A 27,588-nucleotide genomic window follows, 5' to 3' on the forward strand; every position below is an offset into this window, starting at 1 on the left:
TATTTCAAATGATTTCTCCGGCAATTTGGTTAAAACTTTTCAATTGTAATGTGTTTGCTGCAGAGCCGTCAAGAGACTGTCATTTAAAATCCTGCAGCATCTCCCCAAATTGTTTTTGGTGGCAGCTCAGTGGTAAAGCAGAGCAATCTTAGGATAAGATGACTGTGTGGCTCCAGTGAATATCTCTTGCTTGTTTGCCTGCACTAAGCTTGGCAGTCAGGGATGCTGGATGATTCACGCTATTTAGAACTGGGCCAAAAGCTACTTTTATTAGTCCAGTGAGATGTTAACACACTTTCTCTTGAAGAAATTTTTTAACGAATCTGCATACCAGGCCTGTTGCTCTGACGGCATATCCACCTGTGTGTCTGTATGTTTGTTTATGTCTCAACAAAAGAATTCTGTTTTTTTTGTCATTGTTTTTTATTCCTTTGTATCTGATCTGTATTTTGTGCTTTTGTGTGCAAATCCTGTTATAATTAGCTGGAGTACTAACTGGAATTGGGGTTTGATGCCAGTTTATCAGGCCAAAGAAATGTTAACACGTTTCCATGCGAATGGCCTGTAAACACCAGCTGCTCAGTAAAACCGCTGTCACTCTGTGTCCAAATCACGCTGAGACAAAATGGATTCTTCACACCCCATTTGATTGTGGGCAACCTAACCATACTGGACACAGGGCTTAAGTGGACTGATTGAGCATTAAAATAAACATTTTAAGTGCTCATTTGGCTACTGTGCTCAAATAGGTGCAAAAAGTCATTCCCTGGCATGTCATGAATATTTCCAGTCAAATATGTAAAATTGCTCCAATAAAATGTTTGGGAACTATTAGAAAATAAATATGAAATACTATGGTTTGGAGTATTAGTGTGTTAGAATCACTGTTAGAAAGAAGCTTACATTGCAGCTCATCTTACCAATATTGGATAAAGCTGATGTTGTATATCAGGCTGCATCCAAAACTAATCATCTTCCTCTCAATGTAGTTTATAATAGACCATGCAGGTTTGTTCTTGGATGTCCTTTAATAACTTATCATTGTACAATATATGAAACTTTCAACTTGCCTTCTCCCATCATAAGATTACATAGACATTAGTTTCTTTTTTTTCTTTTTATTAAAGGTCCTATGACATGCTGCTTTTTGGATGCTTTTATCTAGGCCTTAGTGGTCCCCTAATACTGTATCTGAAGTCTCTGTCCCGAAATTCAGCGTTGGTTCAGAATTACAGCCACTAGAGCCAGTCCCACAATGAGCTTTCCTTAGGACGTGCCATTTCTGTGTCTGTAGCTTTAAATGCTATTGAGGAGGAGAGGGGGGGCAAGGTGGAGGGTGGGGGTGTGGCCTTGACCAACTGCCACTTTGCTCGTTTGAAAGCCATGATGTCTCTCTCTTTCTCATGGGTGGGCCAAATTCTCTGGGCCGACAAAGCAGAGAAAGGGGAGGTAACCTTCCTCCTTATGACCTCATAAGGAGCAGATTCCAGATCGGCCCATCTGAGCTTTCATTTTCTCAAAGGCAGAGCAGGATACCCAGGGCTCGGTTTACACCTATCGCCATTTCAAGCCACTGGGGGACAATAGGCAGGCTGGGGGAACACATATTATATATATGTTTAAAAACCTCATAAAGTGAAATTTTCATGCCATGGGACCTTTAAATGTTTACATTTCAATTGCCATCACCATTTAAAACAATATATGGAACACTTCTCCCCAAATTATCAATCACACTATCACACTCCATACAGCTCTTGGTTTCTGTTCCTGCAGTCTCTAAGTCAATAGCTAAGAAAGCATTTATGTTTAAAGCTCCCTCTGATTGGAATAATCTGCCTGTAAGTATTCGATCCATATCATTTTTCCACTTTGAAAATGCCCTGTCTTCTTATTATAGGATCAATTGTACATGTTCATAATAACACTACCATAATTATGTTGTATCACTTTGTTACCTAATGGTATCACTGACAACACTTTTCTATAATCTATGAATACATGATTTGACATTTGGTACCGTTTAATTATCTTGTAATTTAGTTTTTTGTCAAAAGTTTTGTCTAATTGTGCAAATATAGTTTTTTTGTCGTCGAGGACCCACTTAAAAAACGAGATGGCACAATTCAAGGAGTTATATAAAAGATAAATTAAATTTTGTAGCCTTTATGTAGACTTGTAAATACTTTGCTCAACTCCTCTGCAATCTCATCACTTCTGTCTGAAGTAATGTACAATATAGAAATGAGCAAATTCAGTCAGTAGTTTATTTTTAGAATCATTCATCATTCGAATTATTCATCAGTGCAAAAACAAAGTACACCATTTCATCTGGGGCTAAATGAGTCACTGACTGTTTCACTCTTTAACCCTTGTGTTGTCTTCTCGTCGACCTGCAACTTTGTGTTTTTCTGGGTCAAAATTTCAACATTTTGTTGTTCTTTTCTACACTTTTCTCGAAATTTTTGTTGATTTTATTCAAATTTTTTTGTCACGGTTTTTCAAATTTTTTTTATCGTTTTTTTGTCAACTTTGGCGATGTTTTTGATGGGTTTTTTTATTGATTTTTTTTCCTGCGTTTTTCTAGCTTTTCAAACATTTGTTACTTTTTTCAACGTTCTTTTGTCATAGTTCTGATATAGAAAGTTTTTGTAAACAGGTCAAATTTCACCCGAGTTTAGTTGGACTTTAAAGTGTTTAAGTCAGAGCATGCCGATCTGCTTTGTGCTCTCCTGTTGATGTAAAAACAGTACTCTAAAGAGAGAATATAATATTTGATACCTTTGGGTTCATGACGTCTTTGTGCATTAACCAGCTGGCACGTTGGCATGCGGTTTTCTTATACGTAGACAGAGATTATGCGTATTCAGTTTTAGAGATCCCAAATGTTTTACTCATTTATTTGGTGGGGTTTGACTTTATCCAGTAAGATAACATTTAATTTGCGGATTCTAACTTGAATTTCCTGCAGTTAAAAAAATTAGAAAACTCAGTTTGAAAAGTGAATCCAGCCAAATAAAATATATACGCTGATAATATGATCTGTTCATGATGTGAACTCACCGTGAACTTACCTAACTGACATTAAATGTGATTGATGCAAGAAAAACATTGATTTACCAGCCGTGCAATTTACTGCAGGACAGTTATTTGTGTGTTTATTTGTTGATGCTGTGCTGAGCTTTAGAGGCAAAAAAATCTCTTGTCTGATCCAAATCTGATCAAAACCGAATATGACACTGCAACTCTATGCACGCACGCATGCACACGCACACGCACACACACACACACACACACACACACACACACACACACACACACACACACACACACACACACTGCATAAGCTATCTGTGTTCATCTCTATGTTTAGCTGCTGGAGCTGCCTAGCTGTCCCAAAGCTGTCACCATATTACAAGCTACCACTGAGAGCTCTTTTACACACACACACACACACACACACACACACACACACACACACACACACACACACACACACACACACACACACACACACACACACACACACACACACACACACACACACATTCATGTCCTTGATGGGAATACAGGTAACATTGACTCTTTGTAGGGGGTTTGAATGACTGCTATAAGGTTACCCTGAAATAAGCTTTTTTTCTCTCTCTCCTTCTCTCTCTCACACACACACACGGTAGCTTTCTCCCTATTCTAATTGCTGCAATGTGACACTGCTTTCCACATCACGAGAAGAAAGAGACAAATACTCAGAGAGAGAAAGGATGGGTGAAAGATGGGGTGGTGAAACGAGACAGGGAGTCAGCATTTGACCTACATCCAGTGTTTGTGTCTCTGTCTGTCCTTCTAGTTGGTGATCGAACTGAAGGAAAGTCAATCTAAACAACAAAGATCATAGTATTTAATTGACAAACAATCTGGTAATTTCATATTTTTTATGTGTTGATTAAGTGCTGATGGCATTTTGAATACTTGCTGATATAACTTAGCTGGAGTGAGAAACACAAGGCATTGTGAGGTTTTTATGTTATCATTAGTTTCCTAACTGCGTCACGAGTAATAGGAGCTTAGGTGGGAGCTTAATGGAGACGGCTAAAGTTTATGTTAGCTGCCCTACAGCTGTCAGAGTTAGCTTCAACTTCATATATTACCTTCTAATAGCTGTATTCTTGGTAACGTGACAATTTGCAAGAAACAGGTTGCTTATAAATCACTAAAATAGTAGTGACAGCACCATTTGGCTTAGTTATCAATGCTGTTAGCATCGTGGCTAACACTATTGTTACTTAGTTTATGACAAACTGTTTCAGCTGTGCTTTTTTAGAGGTTTAGAGAGAATTTTTTGGGGGCTTTTCCCTTTATTTAGACAGTGGATAGACATGAAAGGGGGATGACACGCAGATAGGGGAAGCAGGTCGGATTCGAACCTGCGGCGCTGCAGGACTCAGCCAACATGGGGCGAACGCTCTTACTGGGTGAGCTATAGGCCGGCCCACGGCTGTACTTCCTAACGTGATGTCATTGTGCTAACTGAGCATCGTTAGCCTTTACAACTGAGCCGCTTCACTACACTTGTTAGATAATGTTTCATTACAGAGTTATCTGTTGATTTGTGTTTGTCGCTGTGTGCTCCTGGTGGAAATTGAATGTAAACAAAGCTGCGTGCCAGAAATGCATTGCGCCATGATGTAGGTCCCCTTCAAAGCCAGTGTTGGAAGTCCCTCTAGTTATACTGACCTACATCATTACCTAGTCCATTATTTGCACTAATTGTGTATTGACTCTTTACTACATTCAGCCTCTATATAGATTGTTTACTCATGTTTACTGTGTTATTACTGTTTTACATCACTAACTATACCACTACTTGTACTAACTGTATACTGACACCACATTTCAGCATTTATAAAGACTGTCGTTTCATATATATTGCTTATATCATCACTAACTAGACTACAATTTGCACTTGATTCATGTTTATTCGTGTTATTACCTTATCACTTTCGCATATCCATCAACTTCCTTACACCTCACTTTGCACCGGCTTTGTAATGCCCACTTAATTCTGTACTTTATGCAGCCTATATTGTATTCTGTATTCTTGTATTGTATTGAATGTGTAACTGTATGTTGTCTTGCAGGCCTACGCTTTTCTTGGCCAGGTCGCCGTTTCAAATGAGAACTTGTTCTCAACGGCCTACCTGTTTAGATAAAGGTTAGATAAAAATAATAAAAATAGTGGACAGAACGTGTAACAACAACCACATGCTTATAGTGGCATTGGCAATGAATAAGCCTGAGTAGTGTAGTACATTAATAACAGGCTGCATTTGAGCATTGACTATTAGAATATTATTTGAATATTAAAGAAAATAACAAATAAAATTTGAATGGTATTATAGAGGAAGATTGACAGCTCTACTGCTCACTAAAGAGAAAACAACAGTGTCTTTTATGTAAAGATTAGTGAGTAAACAAGCAAGTGATTTCAGACAGCAGCTATAATATCTGTGTGAGAAGAAGTTAGTGAAGTGAGTTTAAACCAATCTAATCCCTTTAAAAGGTCCATTTAGGTCATTTTTGTTTGTTGACAGTTATCAAAATAGAAACTTACTGCTTTGTTCATTTTAAACATTGCTAACAATCATAAGGCCTATTGTAATGGATATCAAGTTAGCATTCCAATGGAAAACCAAAGTGGGATCATTGTAATCAAAGTTGTTTCCGCAGTACATGTATATTATAGTTAATGTGTTTTTCAATATTTCTGTCCTCTGTTTTCCAGGTTTTTCAGATCGCCTATATGATCATAAAGGCAGCCAACTCACCTCGCCCAGGTAAGCATTCTGCTTCCTAATTTCTGTTTAGACAGCCACACACTGTTTCACGTGTTAACATAACTGCTTTGATTATAAAATAAAACAAAAACTATGTGATTAAAGCGGCAGTCTTATGAACTGTTAAATACAGAAATTACAGCCTTTGTAGCACACAATTCTCCCACAGAGAATAGTTTGAAAGCTCAAGATGCCATTCAATAAATTGCATTCTGCAGCTTTTAATGTTCATTATGTGGCAATGGAAATTGTATTTTTAAAGCAACTTAATTACAAGTAAACATAAAGTGCTTACATTAAAAGACAAAATATAAGCATAAACAATAGAACAAAGCATAAACAACAAACAAACATTCAATCAATCAATTCAGGAGGTGGAATCTCACAGTTGTGGTCTAAGCTGTTAGGAAATATGTGGAATTGAATGTTCTGTCAATTCCTAGGTATTTTAAATAGGTTGCCCTAGGCACAATCTTGGATCTCCATCATTATTTCTATTGATCTTTTTTTCCTCTTCACATCACACCTTTGAAGCATTTCATACATTTTTTTCTTCACCAATATTCTTGTCCACAGGTAACTGGATCCTAGAGCGTTCAATAGATGGGGTGACCTTTGATCCCTGGCAGTACTACGCCATCACAGACACAGAGTGCCTGACGAGGTTCAACATTAATCCACGGACAGGACCTCCATCCTACACCAGGGATGATGAAGTTATCTGCACATCTTTTTATTCAAAGATTCACCCTCTGGAGAATGGAGAGGTAACACTTGTAGCTAGAGAAGTTGTTACACTGCCGCTGTAATCTGTGCTCGAGTTGGGTTTAGTTTTGGGTTCATTTGGATGGTGCCAGTCAGTTGGGTTGACTCAGGCTTGGATGGAGTGGGTCAAGTCAAGTTTGATTAGGTTCGGAATATTTTGATTGGGTGTGTAGAGTACAGTGATTTGGATTATGCTAAATTGAGTTAGACTAAATTAAGTTTTGGGTAGGTAGACTTGTGTTAAATTGGATTGGGTTGATGCAGGATGTCTTAGGGGTGAATAGGGTTGAACTGTGTTAGGTTGAATTGAGTTTAGTTAAACTGTGTTAGGATTGCTGGGTTGACTTGGGTTGCTAAAAACTATGCCTGCCTAGCATTTAGAGAAGGCAAACAGATCTAAAATAGGAGCAGGTAGGAGAAGTGGAAAAAATCTAAAAGGCAGTCAACGCAAGAGGCTGAAACTTTATGGGTTTGAGGAGCATTAGACGAACAGGACCGGTGTACATCCTAAGTGATTGATTGGGAGGAATGAGGTCTAGGTGATGGTCAGGTGATGGTCAGGTCAGTGGGAATGTCAGGATGGTCTGAGGGCAGTTTGGAAGGGAATAACAGAATAATAGAGCTTGGAACGAGGGACGATGTTGCTACAGTAGTGGACATGAATAATAAGCAGAACATGTGAAAATGAAGAAGAAGAATTAAGTAGCTCCAATCATGACACCAGGTCAAACCGTCTAAAATAAACACAAAAATCATACAAAATGGAAAAGAAAGTAGAATGTTTATACAAGCTCTCGTAAAGACACCAGTCTAGTCTTCTGAGCAGGATAAATTATGAAATGCTGCATGTCAGTTTTCAAGTTAATAAGTAGATCAAAGCTTTTTTTTTTTTTTTAAAGTGGGTATATTTATTTTCAAATGTGCACAACTATTAATATCATTTTAATCACTGATAGAAAAGAAACACACTGAGACGCACATGTGCACACCGCTGTTTACTGCTGTGTTGCTTTGATCAGCTGTGTGTGTGATTGCACCCAGTAAGAACAGAGGGCAAGCCTGCAATTACTGACATTAATGAAGAGAAAGAGGACTGTGGAATACACACACACACACACATACACACCCACACACACACACACACACACACACACAAACACACACACAACACACACACACACACACAGTGAAAGACTAATCACACATCTACATCTCCCACATCTCCTCTAATTGTAGATGCCTGTCTGAATATGTATACACATTTACATGGGTGCTGTTGTGTGTGTGTGTGTGTGTGTGTGTGTGTGTGTGTGTGTGTGTGTGTGTGTGTGTGTGTGTGTGTCGCACATGCCTCCATGCATGTGTGTTTAGTGTGTCGTCTTGTGTGTTGTGTGTCTGTCCTGCGGGGGAGCGTTAGGGGGGTGCGAGCTGGGAGATGTCAGGAGCCGCATGTAACGCCGGAGGTGTCTGAATGTGTGTGTGTGTATGTGTACTGTGTGTACTGTGTGTGTGTGTGTGTGTGTGACAGCTCCCTAGCCGTCTGATCACAGTGAAACCATAATGAGTCGTAGGCGATGTGTCACAGCATCGCACACACTCTTACAATGTCACCCCACCACTCATCACACACGCACACCTACATACACAACCATCTCCTTCGTTACTTCCAAGTGTGCAGCTTGCACCCATCAAGTGTTCCCCCTTCATGCACACACGCAAGCACGTGCAAGCACACGCACACACACACGCGCGCGCACACACACACACACACACACGTGCACGCCCACTCTGTAAGACTTTTTTGCAGATCCCAAATGTTGCTTTTGGCCACATTAGTGAGACAGACAGAAGGACAGACAGGCAGTCAGGCAGCAGCTCATACTCCTTGTTATGTGGCTGCCTGTTGATTATTGGTGATACCACATATAACTCTGTTTATTCTTCTTCTACATTGATTTAAAGATAGAGCAGTTACAATACAAAATGTAAATTGCTTTGGTAGACAAAATAAAAATGTCTAGCAGTCAATGTTTGCAATGGATATGGATCGTGAGGTGCAGAATCTTCCAATATGAACCAAATTCATAGAGATACTGGGCTGAACAAGTGCATGTAATATTGAAAGCACCATATTTTGCCTAGAAAAATGGGGTATAAGGATTTGCCTGTATAGGAATATTTACTAAGCAGTTAACAGATGATTATTGTTCAGTAACAATAATGATTAGAACAAAAAAAAGTGCATTTCTTCATTTAACTTCCCATGATTCCACAAGATTAGGATTTGTTGAAAGGGGACAGCCCTACTGTGCTGATATATAATACATCTGTTTCTGATGGTGCAGATCACCTTCTCAGTCTGTGATAGTGAAAACTGGTGTGCACAATTGGGTCCTCTGAGCAGTGATAGAAAGACCACCATCACATAGTGGAAGAAAGGGTAAAACAGTGTGATAAAGTGGGTGAGAACACTCCGTACTCACCATTTGTCCCTAAATGTTCATTGCATACATTACAGGTTGCTTATCACATTACATCATATTAGGTTTTACATGTGTTCTAGAATTGACCATGCTATTGTAATGGTGCGTTCTTTTTGTCCACCGAAGTCGATCTACGAGTCGTTTTCCAGAGTTACGAACCGGAAGTTGCAAAAAGAACGCCCCTGAGGTTGTATATACGACTCGTCAAGTCGTCTGAACTCAGAGGACCCCGAGTTCACTTTCAAAGATGGCTACGTCGTGCATCACACTTAGTAAACTTTGTGGTTTTCTACAATTTTAAGTACTTTTGTCTTTGTTGTAACCAAATGAAGAAGTCATACACATAGCACTGTATACTGCTACCTATAGGCATGCCGCTACAGTCTTATTATGAGTTAAATACCGCCTAATTAGTTATTTTGTAGCTTGTGTAGCTGAAATTGGCTAGAGACGCTCGGTTGCTATATGACAACAATGGTCGAGTCTTGAGCAGAAAGCAGAGCAGTAGCCTACCCGCGGTTATTCGTTTTTCGACACGGATGTGACGTCACGTTAAAAGACAAAAAGAACGCACCATAACAGTGCTTCACTTACTATCCCGGCTTTGTTTGTGTGAACTACATTGTTACAGTTTACATCAAAGCACCTTAGTAAATTAAAGCAAACACATAGCCATGAAGTCGTTTCCGCTATTTTTATTATATTGCAGGTTTCAACGGTTTTGAAGTGTTTGTTCCTTTGTTCATACTTACAATTGTTTCTTCCTTTGTTTAAACCTACCATGCAGCACTACTGTTTGGGAGCAGTTTGGGAGGGACTGGCCCAGCACTTCCTGTTTTAATCAAATTGGTGATGTCATTGCTGACTCATCACTGGGCCAAACCAAGTCGAGGGTTTTTCTGTTCTGAAAGAATGTTTCATTTGTTTGTTTCTTGCTTTTGAAAGTAATGTGTGATGAATGCTTACCTTTAAGACAGCAATTTAGTGATGTGAAGGAGCTTGTTAATGTCCAGCAATGATATATGTAGGTTACTGCATAGTTCAACCTTCTGGCTTATTCAGTCTAGGTGTGAATTGATCACTCCATATAAAGCAGTGGGATTTTGCCAAGAGAGGAGTCAAAGTCTGTAACGTTCCTGAAAATGGCGAGCATGTCCTCCTGAAGTGTAGTAAATATGATTGAGAGAGGAACATCTTACGTGACAAGATATATGAATTAGGACGGGGATGGAATTTAGCAGGGATTTTAGGGATGGGTAAGGACTCAAGGGAGTGCTGCAAACCTCAGTTTAGTTTTCTTAAAGGTCCCATGACATGGTGCTCTTTGGATGCTTTTATATAGGCCTTAGAGGTCCCCTAATACTGTATCTGAAGTCTCTTTCCTGAAATTCAGCCTTAGTGCAGAAGTACAGCCACTAGAGCCAGTCCCACAATGAGCTTTCCTTAGGATGTGCCATTTCTGTGTCTGTAGCTATTGAGGAGGAGAGAGGGGGAGGCAAGGTGGAGTAGAGCTGTAATCGGGCCTTAAAAGTACGGCCCGAAAAGGCCCGAGCTCGACAGAGTTCGGCCCGAGCCCGACAAGTACATTTTGATTGACAGCTTTTTAAAAGCCCGAATACGTTTACAGCCCGACTGTACAAAAGGCCGTCTATCAAAAGTCATAGAGTGTCGGAGAATAGCGCGGACACGCGCTTCACACCGCAAGCGGGCACACGCACCACTCGGCGGAAAAGGGAGAGAAAGAAAAAAAGAGACTGCGCTGCACGCACACAGCTCCTTTGTCTTTCGGAAAAAATGAGTCATTTATACATGTTTTAACATCATTTATTCATGACTAACGGAGGCTATAGGCCACTTGGAAGTTGGAACAAAGAAACAGGCTAAGTCCTCCAGAGACCAGCCTCCGTTTCACCTCCTCAGGATCCATTTTCACACTAATCGAAACGCATCACCTGACCGCTCATTTACCATGCAACCCGAAGCGCAAGCACGAGCCCGAGCCCGGCCCGAGCCCGTGTAAAATAATAGAAATTAAGACCGAACCCGTCGGGTCCCGTCGGGTTCGGGCAAAGATCTTCAGCTCTAAGGTGGAGGGTGGGGATGTGGCCTTAACCAACTGCCACTTTGCTCGTTTGAAAGCCATGATGTCTCTTTCTCATGGGTGGGCCAAATTCTCTGGGCGGGAAAAGCAGAGAAAGGGGAGGTAACCTTCCTCCTTATGACCTCATAAGGAGCAGATTCCAGATCGGCCCATCTGAGCTTTCATTTTCTCAAAGGCAGAGCAGGATACCCAGGGCTCGGTTTACACCTATCACCATTTCTAGCCACTGGAGGACCATAGGCAGGCTGGGGGAACGCATATTAATGTTAAAAAAACTCATAAAGTGAAATGTTCATGCCATGGGACCTTTAAGTCTACAGGATTAGATCGTAATGTTTATTTATTTTTATTTATTTATTTATTTATTTTATTATTATTATTAAACTGTAACCTGAAGTACTTAAGCCTTGATATTACACACTCCGGTACAGTAGGTGGCAGTATGCACCTAAACAATTTGGTTGCGGCCCGCCATTGAACGCAGAAAAGAAAGAGAGGAGACAGAGGGGGAGGCCATGCTGCCGGAAACATGTGCTGGTTGTTTGATTTTAGTTAATTTACCTTGTTGAGTTACACCTGTAGTAGGGAGCACTATAGATAAATCTGCACCTTTGGTAACTCAAGATCTCTGCCAACCTACCACCTTCCTTTAGACATTTGAGCTAGACTATTCTACATAAAGTTAAGTCCACTAATGGTGCGTGTTTGCCCATACGTACATTGTGTTCATCTACAGTAACAGAGGAATCTGAAATTATTGCTTTGTTCTTATTGTGTTTTCTTTGAATGCTTTGTATCAGTCTAGCTCGCCCTATGTTTACCTGAGCACATGGTTTGTTCCAGTTAGGTGAGGCTGAAAGGGTAAAAGGCCAGTCACTGCACTGTAGTGGTACAGTAGGAGGCAGCTTGTCGTGAGGCTGCAGGTTTATCTGTTGATTCTTCTTGCTAGAGCTATAAGTTGTTTTTTGCTAAACATCCTAGGGTTTGTTCTTTCTCTGTTTCACTCATATTTTTTGCAAAGAAACACCATGTTTAACTGCTTTTTTTCAACAATCCCTTTTGTTGATCTTTAGATAGGCTCGTGGCACTACCACATCTCTCTTAGTAGTCCTTTGGAACTATCTACAATCAGATTTGAAATCTATATAGGAAAAACTGCTCTTTGCACCACAGATCCTTACATATTCTCTCTCTCCTCAGCCATTTTAAAATATGTACCTCTTTAATCAACGGTGTTATATTTAAGCATTTTTTGAACTTATCTAATTAAATGTGACCTAGTGCAAACACTTAAAATAAACACCATGGTTGAGGCAGTTTATAGCCTTTATTTCTAAGCATTGACTTCTTTTTTTTGCTTTTGCAAGTTTTTTTTTTAATTAAGAAAATAAACAATGCTTCCTGTTAAAAAAAAAAAAAAGGCTGTTGCTATTTATCCTCCTCCTTCCGATCTGTTTATATTTGTTGTCTCTGGCTTTTCACTCCCTTCACCATCTGCCACGGCGAGCAACTAAAAGCACCTTTAATGTTTGTCCCACTATTGTCTCGGTTTAACTCTGCTGCTACACGCCAGTACTTATCTGTCTCTGTCTATAGATCCACACGTCTTTGATCAATGGTCGGCCCAGTGCAGATGACCCCTCCCCGACCCTGCTGAACTTCACCTCCGCCCGCTACATCAGGCTGGTGTTTCAGCGAATCAGAACGCTGAACGCCGACCTCATGACTCTGACACTCCGTGACCCGAGAGATGTCGATCCCATCGTGACGAGACGAGTGAGGCTCAACCCACTTTTATTTTATTTTATTTTGGAAAATATAAATATCTGCCAGGAAATAGTTTCTGGTTCTGTTACTATATCTCAAAGTAATATTTGGATCAATGGCTTAAATTCAGAACTAAAAGAGACCAAGTCTAATATTTGCATTCATTACCAGGTCTACTGATTAAGATAGTAACTCATAAGTAAGTCATAATTATCCGATATTAAATCTGAAATATGACTCAATATTACAAGATATTAAGTCTTAGCAATGACTTACTAAAACTTTTTAGATACAGATAAATACAAAAAAAATCATCATTCATAGTTTGCCACAATTTATTTTTTATTTAGAAACTAAATGAAAATGAAACTAAATCAGCCGAAAAGGGTTAGGGCAAAAAGGCATTGTGATTTCATGTGTGAGAAGTGATTAATTTACCATTTACCAGTACTGCTGTTCGACACATCACCAGATGTGGTGTTAGGCCCAGGTCAGGACATCCTTTTTCAGGTGTAATCACCACAGAGATAAGAGAACACAGTCTTGTTCTAACTCTGCCTCTTAAACTGCTAATATGCTCATTAACGCGGTCGTACTCATTATCACATGTTCTCCCTCTCTCTCTCTCTTTTCAGTACTATTATTCCATTAAGGACATCTCAGTCGGAGGAATGTGTATCTGTTACGGCCACGCCAAAGCTTGTCCACTCAACACTATTACAAAGGTAAAATGCTTAACTCTGTTTCTCTCAGTCCACTTAACAATAGCACCAAGGTAATGGAGCCCCTTCATACTGTTGAACAGGAGCAGAGAGCACCCTCGGCTACCAGCTTTTTATCTGCCGCCTTGTATCAAACTGTGTGTGCGTGCATGCATGCGTGTGTGTCTTTTGTGTGTGTGTGTGTGTGTGTGTGTGTGTGTGTGTGTGTGTGTGTGTGTGTGTGTGTGTGTGTGTCTGTGTCTGTGTCTGTGTCTGCCTGCCTGCCTGCCTGTCTGCAGGGGACACAGGTGACACAGTGAAGCGTTGTCTCCCGTGTCACTTCAAACAGTAGAGTGTTTGATACCAGACACCTGATCTTTCTCTCTCTCGCCACCTCACACACACACACACACACACACACACACACACACACACACACACACACACACACACACACACACACACACACACACACACACAGAGAAAGTCTTGTGTCCTTTACATGTCCTGAGGCTGAACCACGAAGACTAACTCAGACACTGGTGTCTGGTCCCTTGGTGATGATGTCATTGACGATAAGTGATGTCACTGATGTGTAAAGCGCTCCAGTTTCCTTTTCTCTTCTCTCTTCTTCCTATCTCTATTTTTCTCTATTCTTCCTAGGCTATATTAAAGAGGTATTTTGAATTGACTGGAAAACCAACCAAACCAATTACCTAGTCAATCTCAAGCAAGGTTCAAGTCTCTGCAACTGTGTATTCTTGCCATAGAGACATGTAGTAAAATTAGCAGCTGCCTGGAAAGTAGTTAAAATGAGAAAACAAAAATCTTTAAAATTAAAGTGTTTGAAAACATATGTATGGTTTTCTGGTTCAGATATAAGACCTCAGTGGGTGAATATAGCATGTGGTCCAGCAGAATAATGCATTTTAATTTAAAATTGTATTTCTGAACATGTTTCCAATAGGGTAGACCTAAATCTAAATTTTGTAGAGATTTTCTCTAGCCCTTTGTTCCCAGAAGACATCTAGCTCCTTTACTTTGATACAAGTTCATCCATCCATGCAGTAAAGTCCTGGGCAGACGTTCAGGAAACAGAAAAGGTGGAGACCTGTGAGATCGTCTACAGAACATTTGTTCAGATGCATGCTCAGTATGAAGGCAGCCTGAAGCCAGAGCTGTAGCATTGTGTCTCAAATAAAAGGGGCAAATTCACTCGTGCCAACAAATCCAAACTTGGCTCTCGCTGTGCTACTGTACTGCTCGCCTCTCAGTTAAATCTGGCACCCTCTTCACATCAACCAATTTACAGAAAGTCCTAAATTGAATTACTGAACCTCGAAGTTGGCAAATGTGCTGCTCCATTGTGCTTTGACTGTGTTTAGTTTTGAATGTATTTCTCTCCTGGGGGAGTAATGGGGAACCCATTGGCTACGGACTGACAGAAAAGTGAACCAAATTCTTTTATTGCCATTAGCTCTCCTGCGAATACATTGTTTGATATGCTTTCAGTAGGTCATGCATATTGGTAATTACCTGTTTTCAGCGCTCCATTTTCATATGCATGGGAATGATGTGAGGCCACACGATGTCACACAAGGAAGACAATTTACTCCACTACACATAACCACCCTTATAATTATAACTTTATTTATATAGCACCTTTAAAAACAGAGTTAACAGTCGTTAACAGACAAAGCAAAGCAAAAGCAGGATACCCAGAGGTCAATACAACAGAGAGCTTAACAGTAGGGCCAAACAATAGCAAGACAACATTTTGGGTAAGTTAAAACAAGAAGACAAGAGAGAGGGTTTGTTCATGTTGTAAATAGTTTTTTTTAAATATGTTTTATTGTAAAAGTTTTATACGCCGCTTAAAATTGTTAATCTTAAAAAAAGAATAAAGTGCATCCTCCCAATTGTATACAGGATTGATTATGAATTAATGTCAAGCCAAGACACAACATTTTGAGATGTACATATTCGTACTTCACCAGACACTTGAATTCATATTTGACGATGACTCAGATTGTTACCATGTTCTTCCCTTTAATATCAGCTTCCAGACAATCCATTTATTTAAACACAGTTGCTCATGTCTGTTTAATTTACAAACCTAATAAAAAAAATTTCATTTATTTGTGCGTGTGTGTGTGTGTGTGTGTGTGTGTGTGTGTGTGTAGAAGTTTAGCTGTGAATGTGAACACAACACATGCGGGGAGAGCTGTGATCGTTGTTGCCCTGGTTACCACCAGCAGCCCTGGATGGCAGGAACCTTCCTCACTCGACATGTCTGCGAGAGTAAGAAAAAAACACAATACATTGGCAAATTACACACAGCTACCCACAATTCCTACTCACCCAGAAACCAACAGTCACTTTTTAAACTTTCCGTACTTGTAAATGTTCTTCCAGAGTTCATGTGATACTGTAGGCGCCCACATCATTTATTGTAATGCAGTGTATGCGCCCACACACCACATGTCAATTGGTAAAATGTCTGTAATGTTACTAGAGCACACCTACTGTACAGTTTATATGAAAACAGGCTTTACAGAATCAAACTGTAAAGGGCTCATTGAAATTTGTATTTTTGCCAGCCACTCAGGTCTTTGATATAAGACTTTATAAAGCAATCGAAAGTCACCTCCCATCCATTAACCTTCATCAACTATGTAGCAGCAGAGCGATGAGGTGAGAGGCCTCCACCTGTCATCATAAAACTAGGGTTACAACATGTAATCTTAATTTTATTTTACACAGGCTACACCTTCTAACAAGCTCTGTAGTCTTTGTGGCCAACAAGACTAAGGTGACAAGACTTTAAAGGTCCTGACTGGCACAATAGTAAAGGAACCAGCCATGACAGATTCAGCCCATTCAGTGTCTCAGCAACCCATCCTTGCAGAGGGTGTTAAGTTAGGAACGCAGCAGCATTATGCAGTCTGGTTCAGAATGATTGTAATAAGTGATCTAATGCAGTGGATGAATAGTCTATATCCACGACGTTCCCCTTCCGGGATTGTTCAGGTGCTGCCGGATATTCTGCTGGATGATCATTTTAGCCGGATGTCCGTTACCTTCCGCTTTCTTTGTGTTGGCATTTTAAACTCTGGTAAAATTATGAGGACTATGGTTAACTGCTTCTCAAATCTCTGCAGGGTAAATCCAGACAGCTAGCTAATCTATCTGTCCAATCTGAGTTTTCTGTCGCATGACTATAACAACCTTTGAACGTACACGTTCCATCAAAACAAATTCCTTCCCGAGGCTATTTTGCGGTAGCACAGTTGCTCCGTGCGGAGTATAGCGCCACCCAAGGCTATTGGAAATGGTTTAAAGAAATGCCAATAAACCAGAGCATGTTTTTCTCCCATCCCGGAATGCTGTGTGGAATAGCCAGACCCTCCTCCGCAGCGCTGTGGAGGAAGGTCTGGCAATGCGAGACTAGTGTATGGACAACACTGAACTGAAATAAGGCATCTTGGGGAAAGCAGCCTAGTGCAGCATACAGTAGGGGGAAGCCCAGCAGCACCACAGCTTTACAGGTCATCAATGCCAAGTCTGAGATCAGACCTGGAGAAGGGCCCTGAAATGTTCTGGAGATAAAAGCATTTCCACAGATTTCCACAACTGTTATTCAATCAGGAGAGACGTTGTTGCAGATATGCAAACATTTATTTATAAGAACAATATCAACGTACGACAATACAAAATTTGTATGGAGACTAGACAACTTATAAGGGATAATATATTATTGAGGTATACAGACAACCAACATATCCCCCAGTGGAGTCCAGACACTGGTGGTGGCAACTAAACTAAAACCGTAGACCGGAAGAACCAGAAGGAAGCCGGCAGCCAGAGAAACGACCGAGACACCATGGTCGAAGAAGCCTGGAGGCAGAAGGGGAGGAGGCGGGTCACGCTCTCGTCTGAACCGACAACTGACAGAAGCAGGAGAGAGAACAGCTTTTAAAGCAAGGTAGTCATGCTGTGATTGGCTTGCACATCCGTGCCTGATTCTGATTGGTCTACACTACTGTAACACCCAACCCCCAGCTCTTCAGTTTCATAGAAGCGAGTAAACGTAAATGACGTCTCCCTGACAGAATTTACGCTGAGCTACATTTCCACTAAACAGAACTGTGAACATCATACTGTAACTTCCCAGAGAGGTAAAATCCTTCCTCATAGTATTTATAAAGCTTATAAAATGCTCTGCGGTGTTTTGGCATCTGATAAGCCTTCACATGAATGGACCTACTACTCAAACCAGCCGTCCTGGATCAGATCCCTGTGATCCTTGTTCTGTAACAACTTTTAAACCATGTCCACAATCACATTGCAGAACCACACTTTGCTTTTTTCATTTATGAATTTAAATGGTAAGCTGTGTGTAGGAAACGGGGGCTACTGCTCAGCTCCCAACTCACAACCATACTGTGGGAAATGGTGAGGCGAAGACCCACTTTTTCTCCCTGGACTGTGGAGATAACACGCTGCTTATGGTCAGTGTGGGAACCTTAGGGTACCGTCTTCAAAAAAGGGTTTGATGTTTTTCTAAACACCTACAGTACATACAGTATGTGGAAGACATAAATGGATTAAAAGAGCATTCCTCTTTGCCTCATGCTCTGTATGTGGATAGAGTAGGCGGCGGCAGGACTCAACAATCCTATCAAATACAGTACTACGCTTTTTACAACGTGTGTGTGTGTGTGTGTGTGTGTGTGTGTGTGGGTGTGTGTGTGTGTGTTTGTGTGTGTGTGTTTCAGAGTGTAACTGCCACAGCAAAGCAGAGGAGTGCTACTTCAATCAGACAGTAGCAGACCTGTCACTCAGCCTAAACATCCAAGGTCAAAACAGAGGGGGTGGAGTCTGTATTGGTTGCCGTGACAACACAGCTGGAATCAACTGTCAAACATGCGTTGCAGGATTCTACAGACCCACTGGGGTACGTCACATATTCACGCACCTGTGCCTTTTTTGGAATTCGTTATGATTTAGTGTTAACTGTGCAAAAATGATTTCTTTGTTTTCTTCACCTGGACAGGTGAGCGCTGAGGAGGAGAAGCCCTGCATCCCATGCTCGTGTGACTCACATGGTTCCATCAGCCAATCATGTGTCCCAGATTCAAGCCAGGCTACGCCCAGTATGCAAATATACTTTTTAATCTTTCAGTCTGTCCTCAATGTCTATCAGTCTTGTTCTTTTTTGGGATATTATTCATGTTTGAACTAGTAGACACACATACAGAGGTTTTTAGTGAATGCAGGCACACGTTTTAATTCATTTTAAAGTGGTACTTCAATAACTCCAACATTTCATCGATTCAGTCCTGCTTGATTTCCTATGGGGTTGGGGTTAGTCAAGTTCAGCTGTGTGCACAGAAGCTTCTGTTATTGGAAACTGTCTGTGACAGAACATAACTACTATTTATATTAGAGATAATTTTACTCCTCTTTGTATTTTTACTGTTTTAAAGAGAAGCTATTTTAGGTGCAGCCGCTTCAAGGAGACACCCATTCTGTTTCACTCGCACTGTTGTTTTTAAAAATGTGTGTGTGTGTGTGTGTGTGTGTGTGTGTGTGTGTGTGTGTGTGTGTGTGTGTGTGTGTGTGCCGTTTGTGTGTTTGATTGACAGTTCAGCCAGCAGGGTCATGCCGGTGTAAGGAGGGTTTTGGGGGTCTGCAATGTGACAGGTGAGAGACACATATACATACACACACATAGAACAAGAGACAGACACATTGTGACAGGTGAGCTGAACCTTTCAGCAATTGTCTGTTCCAATTAGTGTTTGGAAATTGCCAGAAAGTTTTCATTAAGATCTTTGATGATATTTATTATCACACCTTATTGTACCTTACACAATGTAAAGAAGTCACTGAATAATGGACATGGTATAAATACCAGACATTTGATTTCTGCAATTTGGATATTATTTCTTTGATAACACATTTTACATACTTGTAAAGACCTGAACACACTCTGATATCATTAACGGAAGCCTCGTTTTTCCAATCTTAAAATTGCAACCTGTGAATCAAAAGAAATACAAACAACAAGAAAAGCTTTTTGTCTAAGCTGTAAATCTGTCAACAAGGTGTTTCATCTTAAATTGTTAATTAATTACTTGTTGTAATTTTATCTCTTACTGCTGTAATTACTTGTTTATATTATCTTCTTTCCCACTGCAACAACTCAACTTGCCTGTGGGTCTTATTCAGGTTCAATGTCATCTAGTAATCTAATCTAAAAGCTGATACAACTTTCCCCCAAAACTTTTTAATGACCTGCCCTCAGATCAGGCCAGCAGCATAAGCGTTGTCTTTAAAATCACTTCTTAAAATACCCTTTTAATAGACTTAGCCTCAGCTCACTGTCTCCCTTAACTAGGGAGTTGTTTCTTTTATGCTTTAATTTCCTCTGAGATTGTACAGACACTGCACGTCACCTGTGGTGTGCTGTCAGCTGTTTGCTGCACTAACTAAAGGCTCAGTGTCTGACTCAGAGACGGTTTGACCAGGATGGACGCAGCGGTTGTATTGACGGAGAATTGACCCTGTGACCGTCTGGTGACAGGAAGTCCTTTCTAATACTCATCACCTTCGTCTTTATTATTGATATTAAACTCATTTGTCTCCAGGTGCGCTGTGGGTTATATGGGCTACCCGTCCTGCCAGCGTTGTAACTGCAGTGTGGAAGGAAGCACCAACGATGACCCATGTATAACACCCTGCGTGTGCAAGGTACACACACTCACACACTTTTATGCGCACAAATAATGGCAAGTACTCTGCGCTAACCTTTCTAGCCCTGTCATCATTATCTTCACCACATTAACACTGCAATAACATGCTTTGTGCTCATAACGTCAGTTGGAGGGCAGCCCATAAACTTTGCTGCATCTTTCTTCTTTCTCTCTCTCTTTCTGTCTCTCTCTCCTGCAGGAAAATGTGGAGGGGGAAAACTGCGACCGCTGTCAACTGGGATTCTACAACCTCCAAGGTGACAATCGGCGTGGCTGTGAAAAGTGCTCCTGTATGGGTGTTTCCAGTCAGTGCTCTGCCTCCACATGGACCTATCACAATGTAGGCAATGTTACTTCACACACACACACACACACACACACACACACACACACACACACACACACACACACACACACACACACACACACACACACACACACACACACACACTTTCGTCTGTAGCAGAACTTGACACTCAAAACATCACTTGATGTTAATGAAATATTAGGGTTGGGGAAAGAAAATCGAAAATTGTATGTATCGTGATCAAAAAAAAATCAATTCCAAAATAATCTATTCTTTTCCCTAGAATCAATATTTTATATTTATTTCTTTTAACCAACGATTCACCCAATTATTTTCCGTTTATATGGTACTGCTGACGCTGACTACATCATATCCGTTTCCAGCAAAACAGACCGAAATCAGAAAAATGTTATGTTACTTCTTTACAAATTAAATAAATGACTGACATGTGATGTGCATTCTTCTTAGAAAACAATTTTTAGAAATGTCTCATGATATCTTGTCTCTAGAAGTGTATTATCCAACTTCGCAATACCTCTAGAATCGCAATAAATGAAAATCGCAATACAAATTGAATCTAATCGGGACAAAAGCATATCGTCCCAGCCCTGTTAAATATATGTTCATGGGAGCATTATCTAGTATACGGACACAATTTTTTCCCCTTTTTTACATGTTCTTTTGTCCAGCATCTAGTATTTATCAACTGGATGTACGTGCTTTTGTAAACATTTCACACACTCTCCTCTTTCAGCCAATCAGGATGTCTCTTTATCTGGGTATTACATACCGGTATGATATTGCCACATCGTTTTTATGTGAGTCAAAATATATTTGAATCCAAGAAGAGGATGTAAACATCACATTTATTTGAGCAGATCTATTAAGCCATGGTGGCTAATTTTGCAACAACTTCATTATTTCTCTTTTTTATCTAAGCAAGCTGCTTTTGCTGCTTAGATTTTTTAAATTGCATCAATTCCTGTCCACAATATTTCCTTGAAATACAGTAGTTACAAGTCAACTATGTATATGACACCCAATTAATCATTGCAATTAGCAGATCTGCTTACGAGTGTGAAGTAAGATTGGTTGAATCTTTTGCGTTTAGTCCAACAATGAATTTTCGACCAATATCATATGTATACCAATGACAGTGTTGAGGTTTTAAGGACATCGAGAACTGGACAGCCCAAAACAAGCACTATCATGTGCTGCACCATACACTTGTACATAGCCTTTCTCTGCTGTAGTATCAACTGTTTCACAAAAGCGACAGCGCTAAGTTTATTGGTTAGTTAGCATCCACTGTTGAGATTTAAATTATTTTCTTAGAAACAGTAGAAAAAGCTTTTCTGGAGCTTTCAATAGTAGCACACGATATTCCTCAGTCAATTAAACTTTGTTTCTCAACACAAGATTCCCTTATTGGAATACATGTGGGAAAGTATGGACCTGCTTTCTAGACAAAATCAAGCACACAACTGACCCTCAGAAAATGCACAAAACCCTGCAGAGTGCACATTTAATTGCACTTATTTTATCTGCTTTTGTTTCTTTCACGATTTTCTCTTGCATACTTATGCATAAAATGAAGATATTTATGTAGTAGTAATAGAAGTTTCTCCGATGACAGGAAAACCGCTCTTCCACACTGGTGCACCAGTTTGATAAATATACTTTTAGGCACAGAATGCATCTGACACAAGGTGCGAAATCGTAAATCAATCTGGCCCCGAATTTTCTGAATAGCATACGTTAAAATTGAATTACTTGTTGCGTCATTGTGCAAAAGTGAGCAACAGTCGGTTATTAAGCATATAAGCAAAGACAAATCTTTACCAAATACACATTTAGGAGAGTGGATGTAGATGAAGTACAGTGGAGGTGAGACAAAAGGAGAAGAAAATGAGGAGCAAAGGGGAGAGGACAAAAAAAAGAGAAGAAGAGAGGACAAGACTGGAAAGACGAAGGGTGGAGACAAGACAAGAGGCGAGGAGGAGGAACGAGGTGAAAAGAAGAAAACAGTTTGTGACTGACAGGCGGGGTGGGAGAGGAGGGGAGAGGAGACGTTGACAGGATGACAGCTCTGATTTAGACACCGATAGTGTGTGTGTGTGTGTGTGTGTGTGTGTGTGTGTGTGTGTGTGTGTGTGTGTGTGTGTGTGTGTGCGTGTGTGTGCGTGTGTGTGCGTGTGTGAGTGCGTGCATGCTCAAGAGGGGAAGCCAAGGTCAGGTTAATTGCAACGACAGATGTGTGTCTGGCTTTTCTCTCTTTCATACACACACACACACACACACGCACACACGCACACACGCACAAACAATCCTTTCGGAGTTAAGAAAAAAAAAATCTTTCCAGGTGTCAGTTGCAAGACTCCTTGGCTGAAATGTGACATATGTAATATGTAATATAAATCATTTGAAACAAACTTGAGTTTTACATTTTTGTTGATACCTCTTATTTCAATGGGGTTGGACTTTAAAATATCTTTAAATGTAGCATTTGAAGAATGCATATGCTAACCTGACTCCGCCAGATGGATTGCTTCGCATTTGCTCGGTATATCCATCTGGTAACTTTCCGTTGCAGAACTTCTGGGAAGGGGCCAAAATCCTGGTTAGCTGATTGGATAAACCATCTGTCTATCACCACCTATGTTGGTGATAGACGGGCCAAATCAACCAATCAGGTCAAACCCTTACCGAAACCAGTTGGGAGAAGAGCAAAAACATCTTTTCCTCAGAGAAAAGCCTCCTGTGCCGTTTTTTGCTCTTCTTTCAAAGAAGGAATACTTTCTAATTCGGATAAAACTTGTGCAATAACTACACTCATCTCATCCGTGGAAGCTGCCTTGTTGTTTAGACTGAACAGTTGCTTCTCGTTGCGTCACACCTAAACCCGCCTCAAAACCAACGCTGATTGGTCGGCCGTTTGGCGAACGGCTCCAAATTTTCTCTGTCTCAAGATGCCAGACTGATCTGCGAGTGGAAAACTGGAGATCGCGAGATCAGGACAGTCTCACAAGGCTAATGCTATACTGGCACTGCCGTAACAAAATACTGTTAAAGTTGTGAATATTTGTCATATTTGACATTTTTCAATCTGTTTTGTTTTATTTGTGGAGCTTCAAAAATAAGATGTTTAGGAAGCAGTTGAATCATAAATTCACCCTGTGCTTATTCTTACTTAACCATTAGAATACAAACATATTGAATCCATACTTTTAAATAAGTGTTGGTCTGTTGTTCAGTTTATAAGTATAATATACTACTAAGCTGAACTTTAAGAGTGTTCAGTAAGTTCTGTCTTAGAAGGCAGATCATTAGGCTTGTTAAAGCACAAACTAAGAGATCTCAAGTTAAGTTATAGAACAGGCGCAACGTAGACAGTAGAGTGACACATCTATGGAACCAGCCAGTACATTGTTGGGTAGCAGGCAGCAGCAAAGCGAGACCACCAGCTGGGCATTATGAGTCAGGCTTGTCAGACTATAAAGTCCATCCCCATTGAACATGACTGGTGACTGGCTTTAATATGTTTGCTGTCAGATGCTGCTGATCTGCTGACAATGAGCACAACTTCTGTGCTCAACAAGCACTCATCTGAATTTAAGTTCTGTTTGAAACTTTGTGAATTTACTTTTAAAATTACACTGGAATCCTTTCCAACATAAATTGTTCTCTTGATTACTATATTTTACATCTCTACGTGACTCGCTTGCAGTGCTGCTGAAAACTTACCATAACAACAAGGTAAAGCTTACTTGTTGAAATCTACAATTTGCTGCAACAGGGAATAGAGTCCAATCTTGCCCAAACCCCTTCACAGAATGACCAGAGCTTTGTGTAATTCTCGTATATGACGCTGCACAATACCTGCGTGTTGAATTTTTAAACAGCTGCACATGAAGTTTCTTTGTGTACTTTGAAATGAGACAGTGACATATGGTCTATTAATTAAAGCCTATTCATTCTGAATATCAACCTTCTCATGTCAATATAATATAAACAGTTGTTTTCTCAGTAGATGGAGCTGCAAGTAGATCTTTAACTTCTTCCTGAATCTTTGTTTTGTAGGAGACCACTCTGACAGGCTGGCACCTGCTTGGAGACACAGGAGGAAGAGTGTGGTCCGTTCACAGACAGACACCTCCATATCTCAGCGTCCGACACTCAGACGTTGTGAGTGATCTTGGCTCCGCCTACTACTGGAACGCACCTGGACTATACCTGGGAAACAAGGTGGGATGCAGACACACTCATACTGTTCATAAACTCTGCTATCAAACACATAATGATATTTTCTCCAAGTCACAAAATGGAAATGATTCAAACATTTGCTGTGAGACAATAATGCTTCCCTGTTTACAGAAATCTTTACCACTGAACAAGGCGTCTGTCCTTCACACATTTAGTGGTCGTACTGTATTCGACAGCTTTCATGTGTTAATGTTTGTAATTGTATGAGTTCAAGTCACAGTAATCAAGGATGGATTCTTTTTTTGGACTGGCCTAATTTTACTTTGACAGTTTTTCATGCGTTGATTTTCTTCTACAGTTGAGACCCACACTGACAACTTGGGAATAGCGAATTATATTTAACTATCAGTTAATTACCCCTGTGATTATGCCTGTACTTGTTGAACTAATGACAGTTCATACCATTACAAAGTTATTTTACAGTATTACTTTTCAGTTAAAAAAATACATGCATAGAACTCTGTCAAAATAAAGTTTGAGAGGCTAGCAAATGTTGTCAGTGCATTGGAAAGAAATACTAAGAATGAAGGATGAACAAAGTAAGAGTAATGTGATACAGTGCCTAACAGTACACTAAATGCTGCCTCACAAATAACCATATAGTTTAATAACACCTCAAAAACAATAATCTTCTCAAACATAATGTTTTCAGAGACCTTGTACTGGATTGTATTAGATGGGTCAGATGTTCCTGTTGTTGCTTCCATTCCCTGTAAATGTGAACGATGTCACTGTCATCCTATAGCAAGCACGTTTTGAATATACTGTATCTAGTGTAAAAAATGTGTACTGATAAGGTGGCATACTGACATGTCCTAATTCCCCAATAGTTTCCTGTATGATACAATTTCAATTTTTTAATTTCAACTTCGGACTGTAACAGCTGGAACACACCGGGCACGTTAAGTGTCGCGTAGCGTAGATACATGCCTGATTGTGCGCCTGGCCATTCACATTCATTCTCTCTCTCTCTCTCTCTCTCTCTCTCTCTCTGCAATAGAAAGAGACAGGCTGAGTGGGGAAAACTGGTAATTGTAGCCTGTGTGTGTGTGTGTGTGTGTGTGTATGTGTGTGTGTGTGTCACGCTCTGTGTCCGTCCGTCGGCCTCTCCCTCCGTGTGCCTGATCACGCGTCTCGCTGTGAGAAGTCAAGACAGCCAAAATCACCATGAACCTAGGTGTTTTATTTTGAATGTGTTTTATTCTTGTAAAGTATCCGGCTGCACTGTATGTGATTACCTGCCTGGCTTGACACATACGCTCGCGTCTTGCGCGAAAAATAGAGGAGATGTCGAACCTATCGCCGCAGCGCGCGGGTCGAAGCGGATGCTACGCGCCTGGTGTGGCCGGACAGATTGGATAACATGGGCGCCGAAATAAAAATAGCTGCGCTCCGCAGCTATACGCCCCGCTTACGCCCCCAGTGTGTTTTTGCTGTAAGACTGCTAAGATGATGAGAAAGAAAATGTTTTTGCAGTTCTTTCTGTTATTCCAAAGGTGTTGCAGCAACAGTCAGACCAGTCACGGTCACAATAGTGAATCACTTGTGCAGTTTTGTTTTGTGTTGTTCCAACCTGATTACACTAATAACGCAAAAGTGAGCCGCAATCCCATATGTGATCTGTCTATATGAGTACTTTACTGCTGAGTGTTTACATCTTAACATTAACAGTTCCGACCAATTTACAGTCCAATGACTGCGTTGACAGGCAAATAATAAAAAATTGACATGAGGCTACATCATAAGGACATGCTTGAATATATAAACAGATCCAGTTTATGATCTAAAAGTATATCCCCTGGATGTAAGTCTGGTGAGAAATCATCCTGCTGGGATGTTCACCTCGCTCCCAGCCCTGCATCTCTGCTCCTGCTAATGTCGACTATTTGAATTTGCGCTGTGGTTTTCTGTGGCTACGATTAGACTTTATCACTCCAGCTGGCAAATAGCTGCAGTCCATGTTTCTGAAGTCGAGTTGTTGCCCTACTACAACAACAGACTGACTGTGATGTTTGTCTGGGTGTCATGGCTTAGAGGAATATACCACCGAATTTCATTACTTTGCACCCTGCAGGCCGAGCTTGTCATCTCGCTTCTTTGTCTGATCCTCTATCCCTCCCTCCCTCTAACCATCCCTCCATCACTGCTTCTTTTCATTGGTCTCCTTCTCCAACTCTCACTCCATCTCTACAGGACTCCTATTTTTCACCTCCCTGTTCCTAAATCATCTCCCTATACTTCCCCCTAAGCTTTCTCCTCTCTCTCTTTCTGTATCTCTCACTCTCGCTCGCCTTGTGTCTCTCAGGGTAAACAGTGTTTCGCCTGTTGAACTCGATAATCAACTGTTTTTCTCTTAGCGCGCACACACACACAGACACACAACCACACACACACACACACACACACACAAACACACAGAGACAGACACACACACACACACACACACAAACACACACACACACACACACACACACACACAAACACACACTCCCGGGCCTATATAAGTCAGATAATGATGTGTTTTGGAGGCATTAGGAACAGCGGAGCAGAACCGAATGCCTCCAAACATGGGAAACAAACAAATTACCAGTGTGTGTGTGTGTGTGTAT

General features: G+C 40.6%; 1 protein-coding gene across 1 annotated transcript in view; it reads left to right on the forward strand.

Annotated features, from left to right (window-relative positions):
- The window catches only part of lama2 (laminin, alpha 2), a gene marked incomplete at its 3' end in the record, with an annotated part of 199,379 nt that overhangs the window by 51,424 nt on the left and 120,367 nt on the right, over positions 1–27,588 (forward strand). Inside the window, exons 4-14 of the mRNA XM_039781351.1 lie at positions 5,783–5,834; positions 6,411–6,601; positions 12,780–12,959; positions 13,586–13,675; positions 15,835–15,952; positions 18,430–18,608; positions 18,708–18,807; positions 19,300–19,357; positions 20,305–20,407; positions 20,609–20,749; positions 24,797–24,961. Coding sequence (XP_039637285.1) covers positions 5,783–5,834; positions 6,411–6,601; positions 12,780–12,959; positions 13,586–13,675; positions 15,835–15,952; positions 18,430–18,608; positions 18,708–18,807; positions 19,300–19,357; positions 20,305–20,407; positions 20,609–20,749; positions 24,797–24,961 — 1,377 coding nt within the window. The remainder of the gene's footprint in view (positions 1–5,782; positions 5,835–6,410; positions 6,602–12,779; positions 12,960–13,585; positions 13,676–15,834; positions 15,953–18,429; positions 18,609–18,707; positions 18,808–19,299; positions 19,358–20,304; positions 20,408–20,608; positions 20,750–24,796; positions 24,962–27,588) is intronic.

The sequence above is a fragment of the Perca fluviatilis genome, chromosome 18, assembly GCF_010015445.1.
Source record: "Perca fluviatilis chromosome 18, GENO_Pfluv_1.0, whole genome shotgun sequence".
NCBI lineage: Eukaryota > Metazoa > Chordata > Actinopteri > Perciformes > Percidae > Perca > Perca fluviatilis.